The sequence below is a fragment of the Puccinia triticina genome, chromosome 14A (genome assembly GCF_026914185.1).
Source record: "Puccinia triticina chromosome 14A, complete sequence".
NCBI lineage: Eukaryota > Fungi > Basidiomycota > Pucciniomycetes > Pucciniales > Pucciniaceae > Puccinia > Puccinia triticina.
In genome coordinates, this window is record NC_070571.1 from 2,205,526 (window position 1) to 2,232,285 (window position 26,760).

The following is a 26,760-nucleotide window of genomic DNA, read 5'->3' on the forward strand; positions in this document are numbered from 1 at the left end:
CCTGCAATCTACCATCTTAGTATCTAGAAACCACAGATCCCGTCTCCCTCTCCCCAGAACAGACCTTAACAGAAGCAATGCTTTTTGAGGTTAGGTATGGTAACAAGAGAGTGCAATCAGTGACAGAGAGAAGGAGGCCAAATGAGGTGGTGTCTCACTGGATAGGATTGAAAGGTGAACCTCAAGGACCAAAGGAGAACAAATTTTTTAGAATATGATTTATAGGCTATCTACAGGTGATCAGATTGTGGTTGAGACAAATTGAATAAAAATCCATAATGAACAAAATAGTGTCATTGAGTCTACACATGAAGATAAAAATGACTAACATAACTCTACTCCTCAGGGTTCTAAGACAACAGAGTCTGAGTGAGCTGTTCTATTGATATTCCTAGTGATGCTCAATAAATACATTGAATACTATGGAAATGATTCAATGACAATATGATTTGAGGGATAAGTAAGAGAGAGCTATAAGAAATCCAACAATAGATGATTTACTATTGTCATTTTAGTGGCCATTTGCTGCAATCAAAGGTACTTGCTACTTATCAATTCTGGTTACTCTAGTCCATGATCTTGTGGTCTCTATTCCTCAAATAGATTCATACTTTGAAGAAAATAAATGGATGTGTTTTTGAGACAAGAAGAAGAAAATTATGCTTTGCAGAAGCCATATTTTCAAGAACCTCTTCAGGCATCATCATCTAGACGAACTCGACAAAGGGGACAGCTACGATTGTTGTGTTTGATTATCCACGGTCGAATGCATTTGGGGTGGAAGTCATGCCTGCACTTCTTGATCCTCGTAACTTCAGAGATGCGCCAGTAATCCTTGGCTTCGTTGAAAGGATACTTGAATTGCTCCCCACAAACTACACATTCATTCTGGTCTTCTTTGCCGACTATGACATGAGAATATTTGTAATGATTGGGTGGATTGGCAGTTGAGCTGCCATTGGGACTTTCAGTATCTCGGTCCTGATTGGTGGGCTCATCCTGGTGACTGCAAGCTGCAGTCTTCTGATCCTGAATGCCCTTTAGTGTGCTTCTGAAAATGAGATCTCCGTCATCGTAATAATAGGAATTAACTTGATCCCTTTTACCTGGCTGGCTAGCTGCTGTGGTGGCTAGTAATTGTGAAGCTTGATCCAATGAGACTGTACCGTGTTCAGTTTCGGTATGCAACTTATGTCGTTCGTTAAAAGGTATGTAACCAGAAGTGATGGTATTACTGTCGAAAGCACGTTCCGCTTCTTCCAACTGTCGGCGCTGGCGGTTGAAAAACCCTTTGGACTCGATGTATGTATCGACCAAGTTGGTTCGATCGATGAGCACCACACTCCAGTCGTTCGCTATTTCCATGAAAGTTGTTCGCCATCCATCACCGGCGGAATCTGCTGGTATGTCTTGAAATTTTCTGATGATTCCTTCGTAAGAAACCTTAAGTCGATCACTAATGAATGTTGGCAGATCAGGGCAGGGGACTGCTGACGCGACGGCCTGACGGTATTGGATGGGTAAGTCGTTTTGATGGTAGAGCGCCAGAAACCAGCCTTTCCCCTCTACCAAGATTGTGACTTGCCAGATGTAAGCAGCGCGTTGTTCGATGGTTGCAGCTTGGTGCTCAGCTAATGGTTCATGAGCATCTGCCATTGAGGGATTAGTGCAGCCAAGTAATTGCCGTCGAATCCATGAAAGTGCTCTTGCACCCGTAGACCGACGCCTGCTTTCCTCAGCCTCCCAAGTCGACCCCTCGAGTAGTTCCTGAAATTCTGACCATGAAGATGGTCGAGTGGATGGGATCACCTCTTGAAAATCGGAGCTACCCGCTAGATTATGTCCTAGTTGCCCTGGAGGAATGGCCAGAGCTACCAGGATGGCAGAAGACTACGCACGAGCAAAAAGTTCAAGTCATTCGATGCACAGCGATCAGTTTGTTGGGTTGCTCGATGCAGATCAGTACGTTTCCGAACATCTACTTGAACTCAACTAGACTCAGGAGGAAAAGCTTCATAGCTGGTGGTTTATGACTAGATGCCTTTCGAGACCACTTGATTGATAATACTTAGTCGCCCAGGTCGGATGCTTGCAAGTGAGTGCTTTGTGTTACCAGATGGGTGAAGTTTTGATCCCTCCATCCGCTTATCACAGCAGCGGTCGCCCCAAGGCCTTCAGAAACGTGCCCGCCCCAAGGCCTGCAGAAACTCCAGCTTAGCCGGGCCGCCGGAGGACCCTAACTTAACTAAGTCCTTCTATTGGAGGGGGGACGCCGTCCCGCAGGGACCCTCCGAAGGAGGGACTTTTGCGCTATGTCTACCCCGTGGCAGTAGAGAATTAGAAAAATGATGTTTTTCAATCCTCTCTGGACGCACCATTTGTCACCAGGTAAAAAAATTTTGGGGGAGCACAATGTGCACAACATCATGGAGTTTCTTTGTACATATTTTACAAATTTTTTGGGGCCTTGGGTGCCCCATGAAGTCCTTTTTTGTGACTGACAAGTGTCCACTTCATCGTGCATTCCACATTTTGCACTTATGGTGTTCAAAATTGAATTTATGCATGCATAATTCATAAATTCATAAAACAAACACCAAAAAAAATTTATGCACCCCCCAAACACTCCCCTGTCTCCATATTTTTTTTTCATAAAAGTTCCCTTGTGCACCCATCACCATCGGAATTCGTCAAATTTTCTCCCTTATCATCCCTAGTCCCTCCATTCAACTTTAAAACACCACACAACCAGCAGAATGTCGGATGTCAATGCTACCCAGCCAACCCAAACTCAGCAGACTCCTACTCCTGCCCAAGTAAGCAGAACACCCCCAAACAACCAACAAACTACATCTCAAGGTCAAGGCGGAAGAAGAGGTGCATCACAAGGTTCTCAAGGCTCGCGCGGGCGTGGTGGTCGTGGTGGTGGTCGTGCCCGCGGTGGAGGTAATCATACACCTGGTAGTTGAGCACCTCACCGCTCATGGACTTCTGATTCCAACCGGGATGGGCTGTCCTCCCTCGATCTCATTGTTGAATGGCTAACCGTCCAAGGCAACTACGACCTCTGGCAAAACAGCACCGTGAGTAAGAGGGAGGTCGCTGAACAGATCAACACATATCTTACTGCAAACGGGGCTGAGGACAGACAGTGGCGTGGAATTGAGCAGCAGGTTAGTGTCACTTCTGTGAATCCCTTATGCTGACAAATTGTGACACGCGCTTATATTTTTGACACCTTCTATAACAGGTCTCAGGCCTTGAGCAAAAAATTCGCCGGGCCCTAGCATGGCCGAACCAAACCGGCCAGGGAATTTTAAACAAAGCCAATGAGCTCGCTCGCCAACTCGGAGACAACCCCGCCGATCCCAATGCCGAAGATGTTATTGCCGACGCGGTGACTCGCACAGAGGCTGAACTCCAAAAAATATGCAAGTATTACTATGAACTTGAACCCGTTATGATCGATAGACCCTCGGCAATCCCCCTCGACTCTCAAGAACTAGGTGATCAAGACAAAAACCTTGCTGGGGCTCTCAACCTAGACCAGGGCCAGGAACGTTGTTAAGGTCTGTTCTGTGGAGAGGAAGATGGGGTCTGGGTTCTGGGGTTCTGGGGGTTCTGGATCCAAGATGGTAGATTGCAGGATGAGGAAGAGGCTTGGATCTCCAGCCTCTCGAACCTTGAGTATGGTCCGTGACATGTACGTGTAGTCTATGTACATGTGAGTCTGCGCTGCGGAGCCCGTGCTACGGCTCATAACAAACGTCAGACAACCCCTCCTGAATGGAGCCAAATGGACCGTGTAAATCCATCACCAATCAACACCACTGGGCCAAAAATCACATTAACAGGTTCAGCTGGTGCTACTCCTCTCTCTCCTTTGGGCACCGGAATGCCAGCCAAAGCAAATCCCTTGTCTTGGGCCGCAACAATGTTGACTCTTGCTTCTCAACGCCCAGACCCTCAAGCTCAGCGCCGTCCCAACTACGCTGAACGCATCGCCAAGCGGCTCTTTCCATCTCGTGAGGAGATGGCTGCGCAAACCACTGCAGAACTTGAGTTGAACCGCAAGCGTGTGAACAACGACACTCGGATGGTAGACGCCAGCATTGCTCTGGCATCTGCAATGCGCAAAGGCCTTGGTGCTTCAGGTGATCCGGATTGCACCGACTGGCAAACCCGTCAGATCCAGCTTGACCTTGAGTTCTGTGAGATCAAAATCGCCCGTGTCCGAGCAAGTTTGGAAGCCGAGCGCTCTACCGGTGCCGCTTTTGATTGGGCGAAGATGGTTCAAGACTTTATCCAATCCGGTTTGAATGCCGAGGAGGCGCTCAGTATGACGGAAAGATTTTTAGGCCCCGAGGCCAATTGAACACTTCTCAACAACGTGTATGGCATATCCGCAAGACCAGGATATATGAACACCTCTTGACAACAATCCAGAAAACCCTTCTAGGTCCCGAAGGCTTGCAGATTTCTTGTATTGGAAAAAAAAAAGCTCTTCTGTCTCTTATTTCTTTATCCCCTAACCCTTCTAGGTCCCAAAGGCTTGCGGATTTCTTGTATTGGAAAAAAAAGCTCTTCTGTCTCTTATTTCTTTACCTACCCACATCCAATGAGTTATCACACGTTGTCTAGCTCTTACTTTATCAAGAATGCCCGGATATATTCATACAAATTCATTTCATGCTATTGTTTCTAATTCAATGCCCAAGTGCGCCGTAATTGACTTGTGTGAAACACTTAGATTGCGAGAAACACTTAGCATTCAGTGAGAGACTGAAAAGGTCAAAACAACTGAGAGACACTTAGATTTTGGCGAGAAAAAACAATAATGAGTTCGGGATGAAAACAACTGAGAGACACTTAGATTTTGGCAAGTTTGAGACAAGGATCCTAGCAATCGCAGGAAATCATCTGGCAAAAGCGCTGGAAAATCTGATCCCGACGGGTGAAGTCTTCGGCTGAAACTACACCAGGATCTTCCTCTTCATCCTCGGCGGGGTCAAAATTTGGTACCTGGGCATTGAGCTTGTCCCATTCAACCTCACAAAGGTCAATGAGGTAGTTGTGCAACACAACACAGGCTTGGAGCCAAGCATTGAGCCGTTTGGCAGTCTTCTTGCTGAGGATTTGGATCAATATTAATTTGAGTGATTCCCAGCGGTTCTTCAACATTCCAATTGTGTGCTCAACAATCACTCGGTTATGGCTCAGCTCGTAGTTAAACTGCTGCTTCTCTGGTGGCAATGCGTGTCCAGCTGTGCGCTTGAAGGCTGGAATAATAGTATTGGTCGCAGTATAAGCTGAGTCCGCCAACAAATATTGACCTGGTGAGAAAAAGCAACGGGGATGTTGATAAAGCTGAGGATGGAGTCCCAATCAGCAAAATACCCAAGATAAGTAAGACAAGAAATCATTCATACTTTTGAGTTCTTGTATACTCTTTGGTCATGAGCGCTCCCACACCACCCATGTACTGCGTAGATGATCCTTTGCTTCCAATCACAGACTATCAGAGAGTTGACTGCGTAGACCATTTTCCTCATCCAATAATCTTCCTTGTGCTTTGCGGGTGCGGCAGCCAAGGGGAAAATTGTTCCATCGAAAAATCCAATGCAGTAATCGAAGACAGTTTTTCCCTTGAGTGTTGAGCAGAACCGGGCTCATTGTTGAGCATTTGGCCAGTATACATGTTGACTCTCCAAGGTCTCGATGATCGCCAAGATACAGCGGTTGGTGTAGTTCTCAACCAATCCCTCTAAATACACAGTATGAAGGGCTTTTAGAACCAAAAAAACAACACAAACTATATGGAGAAGATATACTTACTGCTGATGTTGTAGAACTGGCTGATCATATGAGGGGATCCTCCGTTACTGTACAGGCCTAGATGTGATAGAGCAACGAGAAGCTGCATTTCAACGGGCGCTTGAGGGTGGTTTGAGTTATTGAAAAAAACTGTGTGGTTCTTGATAGCATCAGCCAACAAAAAAAAGCTTTTCCGGGTCATTCGTGCCTGTGTTATTACCAAATCAGCTGTAGCATCAACACATACTAGGTCGCCATATTTACGCACCCATCTCATGAAGACATCCTTGCCTGTACTTGTTAAGACTTCATACGTCTTTGAGAGGCTAGCAATGCGGGGCCGAGGACTCCTGGAGACTAGGTATCGGGTTGAATACAGCTCGTCAGTCAGATTGAGAAGCAACATCAGTTGGTTTCTTGCATGTTTCAGATTTTGGAGCCTGATTGATGATCTCTTGAGATGGAAGTTGACTAGACCAAAATAGAAGTTGAACAGTCAGAGTTTCTTGGGTAGGAGTTTCTTCAGCTGGAGGCCGGCTGCTAGAAGGAAGTTGAAGATGAGGTGTTGGGTTGGGTTGGGTTGGATCACCTTGGAAGCTTGATGGGCCATGTTCATCTTCCCAAGGGATCCAACAAGCATGATTTCCATGCCCTTGAGGACTTTCTTCCGTTCTGACTTGCAAGGCATGATCGGGATTTATGTAGTTCCTTGGATTTATGCAGGCTTGCGGGGTTCTCAAAGTCAAATGTGTATCATAATTGCATAAATCAGAAATCTCCTGCAAAAAAACTTATGATTTTATGATTTATGCAAATTCAATTTTGAACACCATAACTGTACAGAATCTGAAATTGATAATGTTACAACTATGATTGCAGCTCAACCAGAGGAGTTGAGGACAAGAAAAAATAGTAGAAAGAGGGGGACAGCTTAAGCCATCCCAGAAATGTAAATTAGAGAAAAAAAATTTCAGAAACAAAGACAGAAGAATGATTTTAAAAAAGTCTCTGCCAAAAGTGCTAATTCTCTACTGCCGCGTGGTTGATTCCCTTTGGATGTCGCTTCACTCCCCTGAGGAGGGAATTAGCTAAGTTAGCGGAGGACCCGGCGCGCCAAAGGCGCCTTGCAAAGCGAGCCTCTGAAAGAGGAGCTTGTGAGCAAAGCCCGACCTGTGGCTTTTTGTGGCTTTTTTGTCCTCTTTGAAACTGAAGCACTTGTAACTTCCAAACCACAAATCCAATCAACCAGCCTTGAATTTCCACATGTAGGCAACCATCTTGGCTTTTTGGTTATGTATTTTTTAGGGCATTAATAAACGTACCCGGTAATCTCACTAAACATACCCGGTTTTTGTGTACCCCCTTTTCCACATACGTACCTGGTTTTTTTCCGCTCATTGTTACGCAATGCAAATGATATCAAAATTCATCTAAAATGATGAAAATAATTATCATGCAATCAGAATTGCAAAAGACTCAATTCTCAATTGATTAAATCATGTACCCGGTTTTTTGCATACCCGCTTTTTTGTGGAACATACTAATGGAAACATTTTTTTACATGTCCCAGATGCACAAAAATTGCTGTGACATGTAATAAAAATTTATCCAATTAGACAGATTTTTCCTATTAAGGCCCCGTTTGGAGCCAATATAAATATAGGTGACATAATCATTTGTAAATTCAATATAAAATACAAAACTCAACATAAAGAATCCAATTTTTTTTGTAAGAAACCTACAATACTGGTCTCATCAACTATGAAGTCAGATTTAACTGATTTAGCCAGTTTCAGCACCATAATACCATTATATTGCTTTGTTTTGGTCAAAATCAATATAATGGTACTACAGTACTGAATATGGCTGAATCAGTTGAATCTGACTTCATAATTGAAGAGACCAGTATTGTAGGTTGCCTAGAAAAAATATTTGGAGGCTTTATCTTGAATTTTGTAGTTTTCATTGAATTAACCAATGATTATATCACCTATATTTATAGGGAGTTGAAAAATCGACTCCCAGGAATTAATAAATTGACTCCCAAAAGTCGTTTACGTCGCGCTGACTGTCTCGGGACGTCCCCCCTGGGTCCTCGGGACCTCGCGCGGTCCCAAAAGCATTTTGGGAGTCAATTAATTAATTCCCCTCTTGAGGATGGGAGTCAATATATTAATTTAACAAAAAATGACGGAATATACAAATTTTTTTATATCTTGTCACTGTTGGACCCAAACACCCCAAAGCTTTTACAGCAATATAAATACACTCTTTAGAGAATATTGCAAGCTTCACGGCATTAGTACTCCTCAGGGAGACCCTGTGTAGCCGGGGGCGGATTTGGCGGATTTCCTACTAAGGCAAACCCCCAAAACCTTATATACAGTGCTCCAAATGGCCCCAAATTTTTTAGCTATAAGATTACACTCTTTAGAGAATATTGCAAGCTTCATGGCATTAGTACTCCTCAGGGAGACCCTGTGTAGCTGGGGGCGGATTTGGCGGATTTCCTACTAAGGCAAACCCCCAAAGCCTTACCTACGGTGCTCCAAATGGCCCCAAAATTTTCTAGCTATAAGATTACACTCTTTAAAACATATTTAAAGCTTCACGGCACTAGTGCTCCTCAGGGAGACCCTGTGTAGCTGGGGGGCGGATTTGGCGGATTTCCTACTAAGGCAAACCCCCCAAACCTTATCTACGGTGCTCCAAACGGCCCAAAATCTTTTCTGCTATAAGGATAAAATCTCTAGAAAACATTTTAAGCTCCAATGAGGTATTACACATCAGGCACAGCTTCTATTGACCGTGGTGTAGCGTAGCGCAGCGCAAGTGCACTATTTTTTAGCGTAGTGTTAGCGCAATCGCGCGCATCTGCACTAAAGCTACGCGCACAGGGTGCAAAGCTATTTTAGCTTTTAGTGTAGTGTTAGCGCAGATACACGCCATTGCGCTAATGCTACGTTAAAAAATAGTGCATTTGCGCTGCGCTGCGCTACACTACACCACGGTCAATAGAAGGTGTGCCTGATGTGTAATACCTCCTTGGAGCTTAAAATGTTTTCTAGAGATTGTATTCTTATAGCAGAAAAAATTTGGGGCTGTTTGGAGCACCATAGATAAGATTTCGGGGGTTTGCCTTAGTAGGAAATCCGCCAAATCCACCCCCGGCTACACAGGGTCTCCCTGAGGAGTACTAATGCCGTGAAGCTTACCATATTTTTTAAATAGTGTAATCTTATAGCTAGAAAATTTTGGGGCCATTTGGAGCACCGTAGGTAAGGTTTCGGGGGTTTGCCTTAGTAGGAAATCCGCCAAATCCGCCCCCGGCTACACAGGGTCTTCCTGAGGAGTACTAATGCCGTGAAGCTTACCATATGTTTCAAAGAGTGTAATCTTATAGCTAAAAAATTTGGGGCCATTGGGAGCACTGTATATAAGGTTTTGGGGGTTTGCCTTAGTAGGAAATCCGCCAAATCCGCCCCCGGCTACACAGGGTCTCCCTGAGGAGTACTAATGCCGTGAAGCTTGCAATATTCTCTAAAGAGTTTAATCTTATAGCTAAAAAATTTGGAGCCATTTGGAGCACTGTATATAAGGTTTCGGGGGTTTGCCTTAGTAGGAAATCCGCCAAATCCGCCCCCGGCTACACAGGGTCTCCCTGAGGAGTACTAATGCCGTGAAGCTTGCAATATTCTCTAAAGAGTGTATTTATATTGCTGTAAAAGCTTTGGGGTGTTTGGGTCCAACAGTGACAAGATATAAAGAAATTTGTATATTCCGTCATTTTTTGTTAAATTAATATATCGACTCCCATCCTCGAGAGGGGAATTAATTAATCGACTCCCAAAATGCTTTTGGGACCGCGCGAGATCCCGAGGACCCAGGGGGGACGTCCCGAGACGGTCCGCGCGACGTAAACGACTTTTGGGAGTCGATTTATTAATTCCTGGGAGTCAATTTTTCAACTCCCTATTTATATTGGCTCCAAACAAAGCCTAAGACTGCTGCACACCCCTTATATCTCATCTTTTTATGCCACCCCATTGCTCCAAATTTCAAGTAACAGAGAAAATACAGATTTTAAACCCTCTTGGTGTCCACCACATACTGTAAATTGAGAGGGCATACATCCACCCTCTTGATGTCCAGCACAGACTGGACATTGAGAGGGTATACACACATCCTCTCAATTTTCCGGCACAGTCTCACAAATTGGACATCCAGACGGGTTAATCCCTTGGTGAGCGCACTTGGCGGGTACCCGCCGCTCCTTTTTCTCCCAAATTCACATACACAGACCCGCACACGGCACCCGTGGGCAGGTACCCGTTGCGCTAGACAGTTACCTGCCCGCGGGTGGTGGGTACCCACGGGCAATCTCTATCTCAGATAATGACTACAAGCAATTTTTCAAATTCAGTGGGATTGCACCTGAACGTCAAAACTGTACTTGTACATAGTGTGATTCTGCTTAAGCTTGAACAATTCAAGATTTTCAGTGGGGTAAAGTTATGGTCTTTGAGGCACAGCACGGGTAAAATTTTTGTTTTCTGATCAGCACAGCTGCAAACTTGGCATGTCAGCCCCCTATTGTTGCCCAGCAAGAAGGCTGAAAACCTGAACTCAAAATGTCAGGATTCCATGATTTTGAGTTCACAGCTAAAAAATCTGTCCAAGCATTCCTGGAATCACAATATGGAATTGGAATTGAGATTGTTTCAGGCTGTTGTGCCCACTGCCATTACATCTATACACCTGATAGCTGTAATGGCATTTGCCAGAGGGGAGCACTGCCTTTTTTTGGCAGGAACAGGCAGGAGCTGACCAAAACTGCCTCCATCACAATAAATATACAGCTATACACCGGATACTGATAGCTGTAATAACATTTGCCTCAGGATTTGTATTGGTCAGATCCTGCCTGTTCCGGCCAAAAAAATCACTACACCCAATCCTGTCTGTCCTGGCAGAAACAAAGAAGTGCTCCCCTTGGGCAAATGTTGTTACAGCTATCAGGTGTATAGCTGTATATGTATTGATAATAACATGTGGTGTACATGTTATTATTTACTGTGGTTGGGTTGTGGTGCGGAACAAGAGGTGTTGTTGCGCGGTAGGTTTTTGGGGAAAGCAAAGGTTTGGTTACTTGGGACAGTGGGGGTGCACTCTCTTGGGACGCCGTCTGGAGGCAGTCAGTTTGCCAGCTAATCAAAGGCAGCTTGTGCCCAATGGGACATTGATATCTATTGTGGGGGGGGGGGGGGGGGCTGTCGGTGAGCCATTGGGGGATGGTGATAGGCTTTCTTGCTTGAGTTGGATTTTCTATTGCTGTAGTTGCAGCTGTTTGATGTCAGGTTGTTGCCTGCGGTGGTTTAATGACAAACTTTGATTTTCTTGCACCCAGTTTGTAGATTATGATTTATAGGCTATCTACCAGTACAGCTTATCAAATTTTGGTTGAGACCAATTGAATAAAAACCCATAATGAATAAAATAGTGTCATTGGTTCTACACATGAAGATCAAAATGACTAACATAACTCTACTCCTCAGGGCTCTAAGATCACAGAGTCTGAGTTAGCTGTTCTATCTAGCAATGCTCAATAAATACATTGAATGATATGGAAATGATTCAATGACAATATGATTTGAGGGAGAAGCAAGAGAGAGCTATAAGAAATCCAACAATAGATGATTTACCATCATCATTTTAATGGTCATTTGTTGCAATCAAAGATCCTTGCTACCTCTCAATTCTCTTTGCAATAACCCATATTTATTTTGTTGTCTCCATTCCTCAAAAAGATTCATAATTTGAAGAAAATAAATGGGTGTGTTTCTGAGATTATGCTTTGCAGAAGCCATATTTTCAAGAACCTCTTCAGGCATTATCATCTAGAAAAACACGACAAAGGGGACAGCTACGATTGCCGTGTTCGATTATCCACGGTCGAATGCATTTGGGGTGGAAGTCATGCCTACACTTCTTGATCCTCGTAACTTCAGAGATGCACCACTGATGCTTGCCAGCGTTTTTAGGAGACTTGAATTGGTCCCCACAAACTGCACATTGATTCTGGTTTTCTTTGCCGACTATGAAATGAGAATATTTGTAATGATTGGGTGGATTGGCAGTTGAGCTGCCATTGGGACTTTCAGTAACTCGGTCCTGATTGGTGGGCTCATCCTGGTGACTGCAAGCAGCAGTCTTCTGATGCTGAATGCCCTTTAGTTTGCTGTTGAAACGTAGACCTCCGTCATCGTAAGAATCGGCAAGTCGATCACTTTCACCTGGCTGGCTAGCTGCTGTGGTGGCTAGTAATTGTGAAGCTTCATCCAATGAGACTGTACCGTGTCGAGTTTCGGTATGCAACTTTTGTTGTTCGTTAAAAGGTATGTAACCAGAAGTGATGGTATGACTATTGAAAGCACGTTCCGCTTCTTCCAACCGTCGGCGCTGGCGGTTGGAAAACCCTTCGGACTCGATGTATGTATTGACCAAGCTGGTTCGATCGAAGAGCACCACAATCCAGTCGCCCCCTACTTCCATGAATGTTCTTCGCCATCCATCACCAGGTCCAGATTCGTAATTAGCTGCTACAGATTCGTAATGAGCTGCTACAGATTCGTAATGAGCTGCTCCAGGTTCGTGATTAGCTGCTCCAGATTCGTAATTAGCTGCTTGAGCTTCGAAATTTTTGATGGTTGCTGGGTATGAAATAAGTAGATCAACATTAGTGGTCGTTGGCAGATCTGGGCGGGGGACTGCTGACGCGACGGCCTGCCGGCATTGGATGGGCAAGTCGTTTTGGTGGTAGATCGCCAGAAACCAGTCTTTCCCCTGTACCACGATTGTGACTTGCCAGACGTAAGCAGCGCCTTGTTCGATGTTTGCAGCTTGGTGCTCAGCCAATGGACGAGCATGGGCCATTGAGGGATTGGTGCAGCTAAGTAATTGCCGTCAAATCCACAAAAATGCTCTTGCACCCGGCCGAGACCGACGACTGCGCCTTCGCTCCTCAATTTGTTCCTGAAAATCTGGCCATGAAGCTGATTGTCGAGTGGATGGGATCACCTCTTGTAAATCAGAGGTACCTGCTAGATCGTGTTCTGGTTGCCCTGTAGGAATGGCCAGAGCCATCAGGATGGCAGAAGACTACACACGAGCAAAAAGTTCAAGTCATTCGATGAGTTTGTTGGGTTGCTTGATGCAGATTAGTACGTTTCCGGACATCTACCTGAACTCAACTAGACTCAGGAGGAAAAGCTTCATAGCTGGTGGTCTTTGACTAGATGCCTTTCGAGACCAGTTGATTGATAATACTTAGCCGGCCAGGTCGGTTCACTGGTTGCCAGATGGGTGAAGTCTTGATCCCTCCATCCGCTTATCGCAGCACTAGGGGTCGCCCAAGGCCTTCAGAAACGTGCCCTCCCCAAGGCCTGCAGAAACTGGAGTCCCTCCGGCGGAATTCCTGAATAATCTCGAGATATATGTAAGTAGTCCAGGATACATCGTCCCGCCCGGCGGAGACCTATCTAGCTTACCAAGTGTAGTCGGGCAGGCTACAAGGCTATGAAAATGGGCCTGCGGCGGAGCAAAGCTACACGCGGCTAAATGACAAAGAAGAGGTGTCTGGATTTCCAACGACAGGGGATGGATGCGGGAAACAGACATACAAGAGAGGCCCTTTTATAAGGGCCGACAATGGAAAAGAGAACCAAACAACAAGAAGAAAACGATGAATGATAATTCAACGGTACAGACAATATGGGCGTGTACAGGTCACGCCTTGTCTGAGAAAAGAAAGAAGAAACGAAACCAACAACCCCTTGCGTGCAGTACGCAGGGGCTTCGGCACCTCTAACTCCTGGCTCGTGCGGAGCCGGAGCCGGAGCCGGAAAAACCTAACACGCGTACAGCGCGCCCCTAGTATGGGCGCCTGTCGCGTAGCCAATTGTAGCACGGCTACACAAGGGCCAAGTCCCTCATTGGGGGGGGGACGCAGGGACCCTCCGAAGGAGGTTTGCTCCCCCGAGGAGGGACTTGGCCAAGTTCGGGTGCTTCATTGTATGCTCGCTGGCCACCTTGAATCTTCAACCCACTTTTCCTCAAACTTCGCGACAACCACCTTAGGAATGGACGGCAAGATCAGCTGCGAAGCTTTAATGCAATTCACTGGTCTAGGTTCGTGTTCCCACAAAACATAGCAAACTTCCAAACTGATCTGGACTCTTCCGCATTTCATAGATCAGGAATCAACGATGACACAGATATTGCCATACCTGAAGAGTATGAAGACCAGGGCTGAGATAGAGGAATACCTCGGCAGCTTGATTGGGCAAGGTCAAAAGCAAACAACCTTTATCCAGCGATTTTCTGATCAGCGGTTTCGGCCCAATCCGACGGTCTCAAGAAATCAGAACAATCTCGATTCCGCTTTCCCGTCATTGCAATCAACCCACAAGTCGTCCTCATCCTCCAGTCTTCCAACTATCTCTGCTACCCTCGGCCCAAGCTTTCCAATCAAAAATCGACCTGGAGGACCATCGACCAAACAACCAAAGACCGAATCTGGTGGTACAAGAACTCCCACGGTTGATCCCAAGATCTTGAACAACTTCGGCAACTCAGCGAACGTTTACATGAAGAGTAGAGACTCGGATGACTCGGTGACTAGATTGTCAAAAAAAAAGAATGCCAAGTCGAACCATTCTGGAGCAGTGACCCCGGAACCTAGACTACTTGAAGCCGCTAACACTAATAATAGGAACACTCCCGATCAAATCAAATCGATGGAAGAACCGGTTGCCCAGACAGATTCGAAAGCGGATCTCCCGCCAGATATCGATATACCGATATCCGAATTATCCCCGTCAACTCTCAAGGAACTCTTACAACTTAAGATCATCTTAGACAGCTTTGAATCGGAAGAGCCGACTCCAACCGGAAGCATCCAATGTTTTTGTGAAGCAAGAACTCACGGCTTACCCATCGGTAGACTACCCAAGCAATGTGCGACCTGTGGACTGATCTACTGCAAATTGAAACCTGCTCTCAGTGCTTGTCCCTCCTGTGGCGAGCAGACTCCTCTGTCAAAGAATATCGATTTAAAGAACGCTGTCAGCAAAGAATTTCTGGAGAAACGCCAACATTTGATCCGACTGGAAATCGACAAATATCAGAAACGGATGGCGTTGGAAGAGCTGAAAAAAGCGCAAGCGCACGAAGCTGATCGCGCCTACCCCAGTCTCCCTTCCACCTCGACCTTATCTCGCACTCACTCGTATAACCATCCACAACAACCAGCCGCGAAATACTCCAGCCAGCTCAACCCCGCCATGTCCGTCCAAAGCCGGATCAGACTTGGCTACGAACGTCTGGCGGAAGAACATTCGCCCAAAGGCAACAGTCACCCACAACACTCCAACCAACAACAACAACAACAACATACCGTGTTGAGATTGAATTCAAGCAACGGGAAAACAAAAATCATCAAGACCACAACCAAGAAAACTCTTGTTAAAGATGGCAGTCTTCCTAAAGAGCAGACGCTCCTGACAGTCAATCAAGGCTTCGATCCTGCACTCTTTTTGGATGATGATTGTCCGCCAGCATACCTAGATCCATGCGACGATCTCCTCACCTCTCACCCTTCCTTGTTCATCGAACACAAGTCTTCCTCTTCTTCGGCCATCCTTCCTGATTACGTTCCTGTCAAGCCCTATCAAGTTTAACTTTGTCTCTTGTCAGATTACATTTGTTGGTAGATAGATAATATTTATTTATGTGGTTGTTAGGCCCTAGGCACGAACTGCATTAGTCCATTTGAGTATCTGCAGAACTTGGTGGGTGCTGGACTCGTCACTGGCCTGAGAGGGAAAATAAGGCTCAATCTTTGGACTGCAGATTTCAGCCTCCAAGCCTGTATAGCCCCTGTATTTCAGGTTTCATACAGTAATATGATCATAAGAAAATCCCTATTTTCTTTATTTTTAACTTTGGGCCTCAAGTGTTGCACCATTGGAATCCTGGAGCAATTTCACGTTGTTTCAGCCCTCCGCTGCACAAACACCTCTTGCCCCTTGCCTGGCCCAGCATGTATAGCCAACCCATATGCCCAGAGGGGCTTTGACTGCCTGCCTGTAGTAGTACAGGCCTGTATGCAGAAAACATTTTGAGCCACACAAGCCCACAAGCTTTTTGGGAGTGGCTGCATTCCCTTTTGTGTGAACATGCAGTGGTTAAGGCTTAAATTTCCCTTTCATGAACTCAATTTGCAGACAATTGAAAATTTGAAATTTGATGTTACCTGCAAACTGATTTTATGAAATCATGATTGATTAAGGGTCAGCCTAAATGCACCCCAAACATTTACTTCATGTACACCAAAAAGGGGTACTGCTGAAATGTACCCCAAACCACTTGGGGTGTACTTTTGCGCACCCCTGTGAAGATGGGGTACAGCACCTCATACCCCATGTAATTTGGGGTGAGCCACAGGGTACCCCAAAGCCAGTGAAATCTATGGTGTACACAGCCACAAAACCCCATCATACTGGGGTGCAAGCCCCCTGCACTCCAATATGTCACCCTGTGAAAGGGGTGAGCCACTCAACACCCCAGATGTATCTGGGGTGCCGCACCCACCCGCCCAACTACACATCAGTCATTGAGGGGAGTGGCACCCCTCAATGACCAACACAGACCGGTCATTGAGGGTGCTACTCCCCTCAATGACCGGCACAATTTTTCATTGAGGGGAGTAGCACCTCCCCTCAATGACCGGCACAATTGTTCATTGAGGGGAGCAGCACCTCCCCTCAATGACAATCACAGACCAGTCATTGAGGGGGGTGCTACTCTACTCAATGACCGGCACAAATTGGTCCTCAAGAGGAATAGCACCTCCCATTGATGACCGGCACAGATTGATCATCAAGGGGAGTAGAATCTCCCCTCAAAGGCTGGCACAGATTGGTCATCATGGGGAGGTGCGACTCCCCTCAATGACCGGTCTGTGCCGGTCATTGATGTGAGGTGCTATTCCTCTTGATGACTGGCACAATTGTTCATCAAGGGGAGTAGCACCTCCCCTTGATGACCAACACAGACCAGTCATTGAGGGGGGTGCTACACTCCCTCCCCTTGATGGCTGGCACAGATTGGTCATTTATTCCTCCCCTCTATGACCAATCTGTGCCGGCCATTGTGGGGAGGTGCTACTCCCCTTGATGGATGATTTTGCCAGACATTGAGAGGAGTAGCACCCTTGATGACCGGTCTGGCACCCTCAATGACCGGTCTAGCACCCTTGATGACCGGTCTGTGTTGGTCATTGAGGGGTGCTACTCCCCTCAATGATCAATTGTGCTGGTCATCAGGGGAGTAGCACCCTTGATGACCGGTCTCTGTTGGTCATCAAGGGGAGTAGCACCCTTGATGACCGGCCTGTAATGGTCATTGAGGGGTGCTACTCCCCTTTATGACCAATGTGTGCAGGTCTAACAAGCCAGGCGGGTGGGTGGGGGAGTAACTTGCCTCAATGGGGTGCGCTACTCATGTACACCATTTCATTTGGTGTACATTAAATTTCACCCCAAAAATTGAAGCAGTCTGGGGGTTTTAACACCTGCACCCCAATGTTTTTGGGGTAAGCAGGTCTGCACACCAATAAATTGGGGTACTCCAGAAGTGCACCCCAGTAATATTGGGGTGCACATGTGGGTACACCAAAATGTTGGTGTACTTGAAGTAAATTTTTGGGGTGCATTTAGGCTGACCCTTTATTAACTTATGTTGAAACTTGCACCAAATCCAACATGCGCAGCGCCTTCCACACTCCGTGTTCTGTGTGCTTTCTGTACTGCATGCTTGCACAATTTAAATCTCACTTCCTTGAAACTAATGGAATCAAATTGTATTGGCACTTGGGAATTTTCTGATTTTCTTACCGGACTTCCTCCTGACATTTGTGACTCCACTTCCAATCAGAATTCTGCTCCCCTCTCAACGCTTGATACACTCACATCAAGATTAGCTCACCTCTCCTTGCATAAACTATTGTTGACAAGCTTCCAAAGCATTATTTTAACTTGGAGCATCTTTCTTGCTTCCCAAATTGGTGAGAAATACATCAACGCATTTCCAAAAATTCTGTGATTGATAGAGAATGTTGAAATGGACCCGTTTGGTGATACCCGGCACTGCCTGGTGGGTACCTCCCTCAAACACCACAAGTGCTGCGCTAAACACAGCGGGAGCGTAGAGAAAGAGCATTGGGTTTGGGCCCGCTTTGCTAGCACTTTTATCAGTGGGCGGCCCGCTACGCTTTTCACTGATTTTTCTGGGAGAAAAGGTTTGTAGATTTCCAGCGAGCTTTTTCAGCGGCCTGTAGCGGTTTTTTGCTACGGTTACCGCTGAAATAGCAGGAAAGCCGCTGCGCTATACGCTAAATAGCAGAAAATTCTGCCGAAATATTGTTTTTTTTTTTGCTAAATAGTGCTGAGGTGGGTATTGGTTTCTAGCAACCTTTTCCGCTGAAAAGTGGTGAGAGGTTTTTTCTAGCCTGTCATCACAAGTCTCATGTATGTAATAGTACTAACTAAATAAAGTAAAGCACATTTGAAAGGGGGGGAAGGGAATGGGAACAGAGAAGATATTGGCAAGTTGGACTCAAGATGAGGAATCCTATAGAATGAGCTCCAGGTTGAATTTTGGATCATTGTCTGCAGCCTCAAAATTGGTGAGACAATTTTCAAAGTCATCTTGAGCCTTGATTCCATTGCAAAGCCAGAGGTGACTACTGATTCATTGCTCAATGGTTTGTTGCGCAAGAGAGCTCCAAGAGCTTGTACAGTACCTTGACAGATATATCCAAACCCCCAAAAGCTCATTCCAGAAGCCCAACCAGCAGACTTAAATTCATGAGGATTGGACAATGTGTGTGTGAAATTACTGTAGAAGAATGAATATAACAAAATAAAAAGTATTTGGAAAACCCAAAAATTAGTGCAAATTTGCAATTTTTGATGTGTTTTCACTGCCTGCTAAAATTTAGGGTGGATTCTGGGATTCATTTTTTCATTTTTTATCATTCAAATCACATTTCATTCTACTCATTCTGATTATTCATGATTTTTTTGGAATAGTATTGAAGATTTTCCAAAATTGTCATTTAATGAAAGAAAATTTATAAATTTTTGGGTTTTCCAATTTTTTTTTTGTCATATTCATTCTTCTACAGCGATTTCACACACCCATTGTCCAATCTTTGTGACTTTAAGTCTGCCGTTTGGGCTTCTGGAATGAGCTTTTGGGGGTTTGGATATATGTCAAGGTACTGTACATATGTCAGAAGCCGCAGGGAATGTGCGCTTGACCATTGCCAAGCTGCTTGCACAAGCTAAATACTCCCTAGAAAAGGAAAAAAAGACTGGAGATGATGGAGCTTGTGTCTGATTCAATTTAACAATCAGCCAAGCACCCCTCAAAGAAACAAATAGAAGTGATAAAAGACATAGTATGTACCTTCCACCACTCCAACATGTTCCCTCTAGTTCCCAGCGTGTACTTTGCTTTGTGGTAATGATTCAAGCCATTGTTGCTTTCATCTAGACTAGGGTTAAGTTGTATCCCTTGTCTTTGTCATTGATCTTTTGGGAAGACACATTAGGTGTAGTAGGGGTTGTTGGTTGTAAGATCAGCTGTTGTTGCTTATATTTGTTCAAAAATAGAGCTGACCCCGCATTTTGATGTGGCAAATGTATTTGAAAAAGGAAGTAATCGCCAAGAAGGGTGCAGCACTGCTGCCATCAGTATTGGTTCACACTTCAGAGCAAGGTCAAGGTACTTTGAGGCCACTTTGATCATCAGATCAAACATGGCCTGCAAGAGACAATCAATACATTCTTTTTTCAATTTCTCCAGGTTATCAACAAGCCTGCTGTATTCATAAGGCACCATTGACAAGGATGGACCATCTCCTTCCATTTGCTTGGTAATTAGATACAAGAATTCCTGTTGTAAAGCAAAAATAAGAAGCAGAAGAGATAAGTAATTCATAATTACAATTACAAATTTTCTTTACCTTGAGAACCAAGTTGAGCACTTGAATATTATCCCATTCCTTTGAGACAAACTCATAACAGCTAAATTAATCACCTTTTCCATTCTTGGATTTGTTCTAAATGAGTTGGTTGATAACCTATGGATTCAATTTCAATTAATAAGACTGATGGAGCTGATGTCTCATGAAGACCAAAAAAGCAGAATCACTGACCTTTCTTGCTTGGTAAGCTTGGTTGCGGCTCTTGTATGCAATGTTCCAATGTATACCATAGTCACCAATGATACCCGGACCAGTGTAGCTGAGTTCCTTTTCCCATACTTTGAATTCAGATTGTTTGGCAGGTGAGCTACAGATTTGACAGCAAAAATAGTTTATATTTTTACAAAATAAAGTTAGGTTGTCATGTCAGTCACTCGTTGCAAACAATCAATAGCAGTTTGGAGCTAAAAACTTGCCTTTTTCAATGTGAATCCAATTCCAGTCTTGGCATATTTCCCTTTGGCCTTCTTACTCTTAGTTGTACCCTTAGCCTTAGCCTTCTTTTTGACTACCAGACCATCATCATCCAATTTGGACTCAGAGCTTGCTTCTGTCACTTGGACATTGTTGGGATAAATTTCTGGTACAAAATCAGACAGGAGTTGATCCTCATCAACAATCAACTCACCCTCTTTGGTTATTGTTGGAAGGGTCAGAAAGTGTTTGGGTTTTTGTGGTTTTGGGCCCTCAGATGTTGATAAATTGATTGAGGACAGTCCAGCGCCCAAGATAAGTGCCACAATGTGCCAAAAACATTGCTGGTGGTTGACAGTATTATCCCAGAACATCCCGTTGTGATATTCAATCAACTGCAATAGTTCTTGAGTCATTGTGGATTCATTCAAGCTGGAGTTGGTTGTCTTTGCAAGGATGTGTTGGAAAACAAATACAAATGCAAAAAAGTAAGATATTTGATCCAAATCATAAGAATTAAATAAAGAGAAGACTTATCTTATTGTGAAGATTGTTCTTGATTAGAACCTTGGCAAAAGGGGCAGCAAGGTATGCACCCGTGGGGTTCCAGGAGATGTATTTCATTGAGAGATTTTCCTGGTGTAGATCACTATTTGGTGTCAAGAGTATTTAACTGAGATAAAATAGATTGGTTATTGTCTTTTCTTCTCTTGTGAATTAGGATCATTTGACTCACTTTGACTTCAAAGATCTTTGATCCACATTGTCATCAATGATGCCATTACTCAAGCACCTTGCTTTCTTGCTAATTGGCTGTTCCAATTGTGAACCTTCCAAATCTGCAACATTATGTATTAAACATTTTAGTCATATTTATCTTCTTGCAGTGAGTGTACACTTTGCACAGCTCACCTAGGAAAGTTCTCTGTCAAGAATCAGTGTTATAAGACAAATTCCAACAGATTGGCAATCTCATATCTTGGATGCTATTCAAATCCATCAAATCCATTGACTCTTCTTTGATTCCATTGGCTTCAATCCTTTGGCAAAACTCCCTTCCCAAACTCTATTACCATCATTTCTGAGTTCTTTGGTGAGAAAAAGGATCACAGCTTATTCTTTGGTTCATGATCTTTTGCTGACTCTAATGTTTTAGCCTTGGTTCTTTTGCACTCTTGTCTAAAATCATTCTAGTCATATTTACATAATTTATTGTCTTAGTTGGTATGACCTATTTTCTTTCCTTATTGTGTCTTTTGAAATTGTTCTTTCTAACTTCCTGTATTAGTCTGGTTCAAATAAACAATCCTATGCGTACAGGTGGAGGAAGGGTCCCATGGCCCAATGGAAGTGAGTGGACCAAGTAATAAACCAAGCCCTGAGATGGCTTTGAACTGGAAGATGATCAGTATCCGGAATCAGAGGTAAAAAATAAAGGAGTATACAAAGTACAGCAGGTTGGAAGTGTTCCTCCAGGTCTCGGGCCGCTGAAATAATCTCCTGGCTATCGGGGCTGCCAGTATCATTGTCAGATGGGACCACTACAGCGTAAAAATATTTAATTTTTTGAGCAACACGTTCAGCTAATTCAACTAGGTATTCAAGCTGGTCGGAACGCATTTCGGTGAACGGCGCGAGAGTGTTCATGTTCATTCCTAGGTTCGATAATTTCTTGAAGAATAGCCTGGATAGCTTCAATATAGGTATGAACAAATGTTCCCATGGGACGAGTGGATCATTCTGAGGCTTGCTCATAGCTCGATCTTCTTTGGTTGGATCGATCACTGCGGAGACCTTTTCCAAAAGTTCATCGATCTTGACTATCCCGCGGGGCCAACGATATTGTACCAGCTCAAACTCAGTTGCTATGAACCATTTCGTCGGGTTTTCCATTCTCTCCAAAGCAGAAGTCGCCAAGTCGGTTATTCTACTTCTGATGTCAGATGTACAATGTGGGGGATTCCATGGTGCAGGTGCATCATGCTCGGCGGCAAGTTTGCGAGCAGGTGGGCGAAATGGGGGCGTTCCTATTAAGAGTTTCATTTCTATAATGTGGCGATCGCATTCGTCAAAAATCGAAGTGATGTCTTGCAGTAGTCCATCTTTGAAGTCCCGGTAAAAGCCTTCCGATCGAAAGAATTTGAATTCCTTGAAAAGATGGTCATGGAATCGGCTTGAGCGTCGTTTTAGACAGAGCCTACACAGCGCCGATTGGATTTGGCTCAAAATCTCATCAAATTCTAATTGGATGGCCAGGATGAGATCGAATTGTAAAGCAGGATTTTCCCGTATGCGAGTTGGGTCTAGTAATGGCGAGAGATTTCTGATTTGGAGTGCTAATTGCGGCAGAATACTCGACTGTAACCGCCTCAAGATATCTCTTATCGACTTCATGATCAGTGGGGTTTGTCCAATGTTTTAGAGCAGGCCTCGGGTAGGAATAATATGGGTCCGGATCATACTTGTTCTTGAGACTTTTGAAGCCGTCGGCCACCAAATCTGGAGAGTTGTTTGCAATACACTATCAGTTAGCGTTTGCGTACATACGGGAGTTCATCGGTGGAAAGCGGAACGGTACACACCAGCGTGATCCTGAAGTTTTATTATGGTTAATCGCTCGCCGCCAGCGTCCAATTCTTTGCTGGTTGAGTTCGACATGACTTCCCTGAGGCTCGAAAGTGGGTCCCACGATGGCTGGTCTTGGATTTGGTGCTGTTGGTGTGTTTGGTGCGCGCCGACCGTTTTTATTTCCCACGCTCAGATGGGCCGGCCCGATGGGCTGGGCAGCCCATCACGGCCCACAGCGGCTCGCCGGTCCAGCGCCGAGGCGCCGACCGGTGCCGCACACCATCAACACAGAAAGCTGAGTCCCTCTGAGACGGCTCTCTTCCCAAACATCCAACGAGATATGTACCCAGTTCTAAGAATACGAATCCCGGAATCGAAATCGAGATGGCCAGCTGTAGCAGTCTTTAGCCCTCTTTCTGGGGCCACACTCACTCAACCGACGACTAACAGCCGGGCTACTATCAGGACACCGGTGCAATTACTCTCCCCTGCCAGTACGACCGGCTCCGGAAGTTCTGTAGATATCCCCAAACTTCTTATGTTTGAGAGAGAGCAGGCAAAGTGAATACATAATTTATTTATCTCCAACAGCCCGCAAGTCGTCGAATCGAGGCAAACAGAAACTCCATCTGTCTGCCCTGGTTCACTAGATTGCTCAGTCGCCGTGGAACTTGGGCTCCTTACAGCACAAGCTTTCCATGGACAGAGTATGAAAGCGGCTCATCTCTGACATCTCCGCCTAGAGCGACGAACGTTCCGAGCGGAGGAGCAGGACCCCGCCGATCGGTACAGGCACCAACATCGTTGATCCTCGTCCAGATACCTGACCATCCCAACGGCTACCAGCTTCTCCGTCCTGCCCATCCCGTCGCTCCGTTACTCTCGCAATCCGCCCTGGTCATCGGTCGACAGCTATGCTGAACTTGTTCGTCTGATTTGAACAGGCCAGCCGGTATCGTATCCTCAGTCCGACCGGGCAGACCTTGGGCTTCCTCGCCGAAGAAGAACGAGGGTTCAGCGGGACCCTTCTCCGGCAACTTGCGGGCACCCATTGGGCCTTCCAGGCCAGCATTTCCGACTCACTCGGCGTCGAGCTCCTCCGCATCCGCCGCCCTTTCAGTCTGATCAACTCGCGCATCTTCGCCGAGAATAGTAGTTGGACAGAAAATCCTCAGGAGCGCGCGATGGTCGGCGAGAGTCAACAAGAGTTCCACCTCTGGCGCCGCCGCGACAATCTCTTCGCCCGTCTTGGCCGCTCAGATGCTGCTCAGGATGAAGTGCAGCAACCTATGAGCAATTCTCCCATGTCGACGCCGACTCACTTTAGACTGAAAGTGATTTGTATCCTACATAAGGCACATAACTATATTGTGTGACCTAAAAAGAGAAGGGATCGTGTTCACGTCGATCATGAGGTTGATTTAAATTTTAAAAGAAACGAGGCGGTTGAGCAGCTTGACTGGAAAGGGGCGAGATGACTTAACTGCAATTACGTACAGTGTGCTGCCGATCCGGAAGGAGACCCGATTGTGGCGCAGAACCAAGGGAGCCAGAATGAGTTGGAAGACGTAGAGGTTGAGGAAGAGGGGGAAGAATGAGTTCGTATGGATGTCGAATGCGTATTGCCTTCATGAAGTTGGAATCAGGTTTTTTGCTTTGCCCAGTTGATTTGAAAATGGGATTGGGAGGGGGTGCAGTGGGGCTTATCATTCAACTGGGAAGAAATGGGTGGAAAGCGCCCTGGAATATATTGTCAAACAGAAGGAAGGAAGGAAATTGTTGGTTGAGGTGAGAGCAGAGAAGGTAATCATGGGAGTGGCAGATGACCAACCAGCGAAGAGCGCTGATGATCACGCCGCTCGAAAAAAAAAACCCACAAGATGAACCGGGAGACCAATCCGAGCCAGCTGATCGGACTCCAGGAGCGTAGATAGAGCGCGTTCAAGAGGAAGCCGACGGAGGCCATCGATCCTATCAGCAGGATCACAATCGCTTGGTCATATCTTGCCCATGTGTTTCTAGTCTGTCTGTGGTTGTATACGTTTCGATAGCTAGAGTGAGGTTGGACAGAAAAGGGTGGGTGAAATCAGAGCAAATTCTCATAAATATTTGATTGTTTAAAAGGGATTAGAAGGAGGACTGACACTCTTCGTGGGGCGATACAAAGATAGCTCATCTGCCACGCGGCGAGCTCGAAGTCCATCGTCGGCCATCGGCTGGGTTTGAGCAGTCTCGAGAGGAGTTTCTTGAGCCTGTCGGGAGCGGAGCGAGGCCTGGCGGAGGGGGCGGAGGGCAGAAGGATGGCGAATGGGGGGAGGTGTCCGCTGGGCGAGCTGGAGCCGAGAGGTGGGCCGGCGGTGTTGGGTGGTCGGGCACGATGAGCCTGCTACTATCGTGGGCCTGCTGTTTGCCCGTCGGCGCTGTTCTTGGTGGGTTTACTGCGGCTGAGCTGAGATATTGATTTCGAGCTTGGACTACCCAGAAACATGGATGGCGCAGCGGGGCCGGACCACCCGCTGCGCACCCGCTGACAGTAGCGGGTCCCCGCTTTTTCTCCCGAAAAGCGGTAGCGCAGCGAACGGGGCCGCTCATGTCAGCGCAGCGAAGCGGCTGCACCCTTGTTTGAGCCTTTTGCTTCTCATTGTTCATAGAACTCGGGCTGGTTAACAAGAGGATCCAAAGGATAGGAGATAGGCTAAGATTACTCCTGATTGAGGAAAAAAATATTGTTCACATGATGATGACTTTAGGGGTATAGGGTACAAGAGAGGTTGAACATTTCATCAAGAAAGTACAAGTAGAGAGGAAATATGGTTCTAATCTGTGCAAGTTGGTAAGAGAGAAAAATTGCACAGATTGAGGTTGGCCGAGCGCTTACATCAATCTTGACATGGCATCAACCATGTAGTTGAACGCTGGCGAAGGCTGTTCTTCCTGAGGAACCGGAGCAAGGCGAGTGGGAAGTTGGTCGTGAGCACCGGGTCGAGGAGCAGCCGGAGTGCCATGGTTTTTCTGGGTACCACCGTGGTACTGGCGCCGCAAGGTCCAGAGCCGGGGGTGGTCGACGGTGTCTTGGAGCGCATCAGCCCGCGCGACCATCTCTTTCAGGCTCATCACCTTCGACGGCACCGACAAGTAAAGGTCAATCTTTGACGCGCGACGGACCAAGGCAAGGTAGGATGGATCTTGACAAGCGAGTCTGAAGCGCCGGAGTAAGTCTACATAATAAGATGGTTGCAAAAAGTAAGCAATTAAGATAGCTAAAGTATATGTCTATTAAGACCTTCTCCTTCACAAAATCACTTACCGAGGGCTTGCGCCTTTTCTGATTGGGGAAGCTCCTCCATCTTGATCTAAACCGGGTGACCTTTTGCCTAGCGCTGGAGAATGATCAGAATTCAAGATATTGGATGGATCAGTTTTTTTTTGGAGGGTGAGTCAGTGTATGTGGTCTGAAGTATGTATACCGGCAATAGTTCTTACCTTGAGTCTAGTGTAAGGGGAGGAGAGTGGGGAGGAAAGGGGATGGGGGGGTGGGGGGGAGTACCAATTGCTCGATGGCTTGTGGTGAGAGAAATAAATGGCAGATTCACCGGCTTATTTATATTGGAAGAATTTGAAGCTGAGCCCAGGTGCTGCTTGCTTTACATGCAAAAGCTGCTCCCTTTGTCCATTATTGCTGCACCGCGGTGCGCGCTGTAACTACTCAGTCCTCACGAGACTGTCGCCCGCGCCCCATCAGAAGTCAATCATACTCAGCTGCTGAGCTAAACAATGCTACTGCGGGTGTCCTCATTATAATCTACCCATTATTCGCGCCCCCCTATCCAATGGCGACAATCCCGCCTTTGGGA

At 45.9% G+C, this 26,760-nt stretch overlaps 7 protein-coding genes across 7 annotated transcripts; 2 read left to right on the forward strand and 5 right to left on the reverse strand.

Annotated features, from left to right (window-relative positions):
- Positions 1-693: 693 nt before the first annotated feature.
- PtA15_14A201 (uncharacterized protein) lies at positions 694-2,017 on the reverse strand (the record flags this gene model as incomplete). Its single annotated transcript, XM_053162893.1, has 2 exons — positions 694-1,890; positions 1,994-2,017. The coding sequence occupies 2 exons, from the start codon at positions 2,015-2,017 to the stop codon at positions 694-696; spliced, it is 1,221 nt and encodes a 406-aa protein (XP_053026873.1).
- A 9,680-nt stretch (positions 2,018-11,697) lies between these two features.
- Positions 11,698-12,747, reverse strand: PtA15_14A202 (uncharacterized protein; the record flags this gene model as incomplete). The annotated part of the gene is made up of 1 exon (XM_053162894.1): positions 11,698-12,747. The coding sequence occupies one exon, from the start codon at positions 12,745-12,747 to the stop codon at positions 11,698-11,700; it is 1,050 nt and encodes a 349-aa protein (XP_053026874.1).
- A 1,139-nt stretch (positions 12,748-13,886) lies between these two features.
- On the forward strand, positions 13,887-15,551 carry PtA15_14A203 (uncharacterized protein; the record flags this gene model as incomplete). Its single annotated transcript, XM_053162895.1, has 3 exons — positions 13,887-14,001; positions 14,065-15,157; positions 15,290-15,551. 3 exons carry the CDS (start codon positions 13,887-13,889, stop codon positions 15,549-15,551), a joined length of 1,470 nt encoding a protein of 489 aa, XP_053026875.1.
- A 6,095-nt stretch (positions 15,552-21,646) lies between these two features.
- PtA15_14A204 (uncharacterized protein) lies at positions 21,647-22,996 on the reverse strand (the record flags this gene model as incomplete). The annotated part of the gene is made up of 3 exons (XM_053162896.1): positions 21,647-22,718; positions 22,801-22,837; positions 22,921-22,996. The coding sequence occupies 3 exons, from the start codon at positions 22,994-22,996 to the stop codon at positions 21,647-21,649; spliced, it is 1,185 nt and encodes a 394-aa protein (XP_053026876.1).
- Positions 22,997-23,246: 250 nt separating this feature from the next.
- PtA15_14A205 (uncharacterized protein) lies at positions 23,247-24,282 on the forward strand (the record flags this gene model as incomplete). Its single annotated transcript, XM_053162897.1, has 3 exons — positions 23,247-23,423; positions 23,498-23,803; positions 23,851-24,282. The coding sequence occupies 3 exons, from the start codon at positions 23,247-23,249 to the stop codon at positions 24,280-24,282; spliced, it is 915 nt and encodes a 304-aa protein (XP_053026877.1).
- Positions 24,283-24,327: 45 nt separating this feature from the next.
- PtA15_14A206 (uncharacterized protein) lies at positions 24,328-25,109 on the reverse strand (the record flags this gene model as incomplete). Its single annotated transcript, XM_053162898.1, has 3 exons — positions 24,328-24,532; positions 24,784-24,957; positions 25,051-25,109. 3 exons carry the CDS (start codon positions 25,107-25,109, stop codon positions 24,328-24,330), a joined length of 438 nt encoding a protein of 145 aa, XP_053026878.1.
- Positions 25,110-25,295: 186 nt separating this feature from the next.
- On the reverse strand, positions 25,296-26,253 carry PtA15_14A207 (uncharacterized protein; the record flags this gene model as incomplete). The annotated part of the gene is made up of 3 exons (XM_053162899.1): positions 25,296-25,374; positions 25,785-26,124; positions 26,214-26,253. The coding sequence occupies 3 exons, from the start codon at positions 26,251-26,253 to the stop codon at positions 25,296-25,298; spliced, it is 459 nt and encodes a 152-aa protein (XP_053026879.1).
- Between the last annotated feature and the right edge of the window lie 507 nt (positions 26,254-26,760).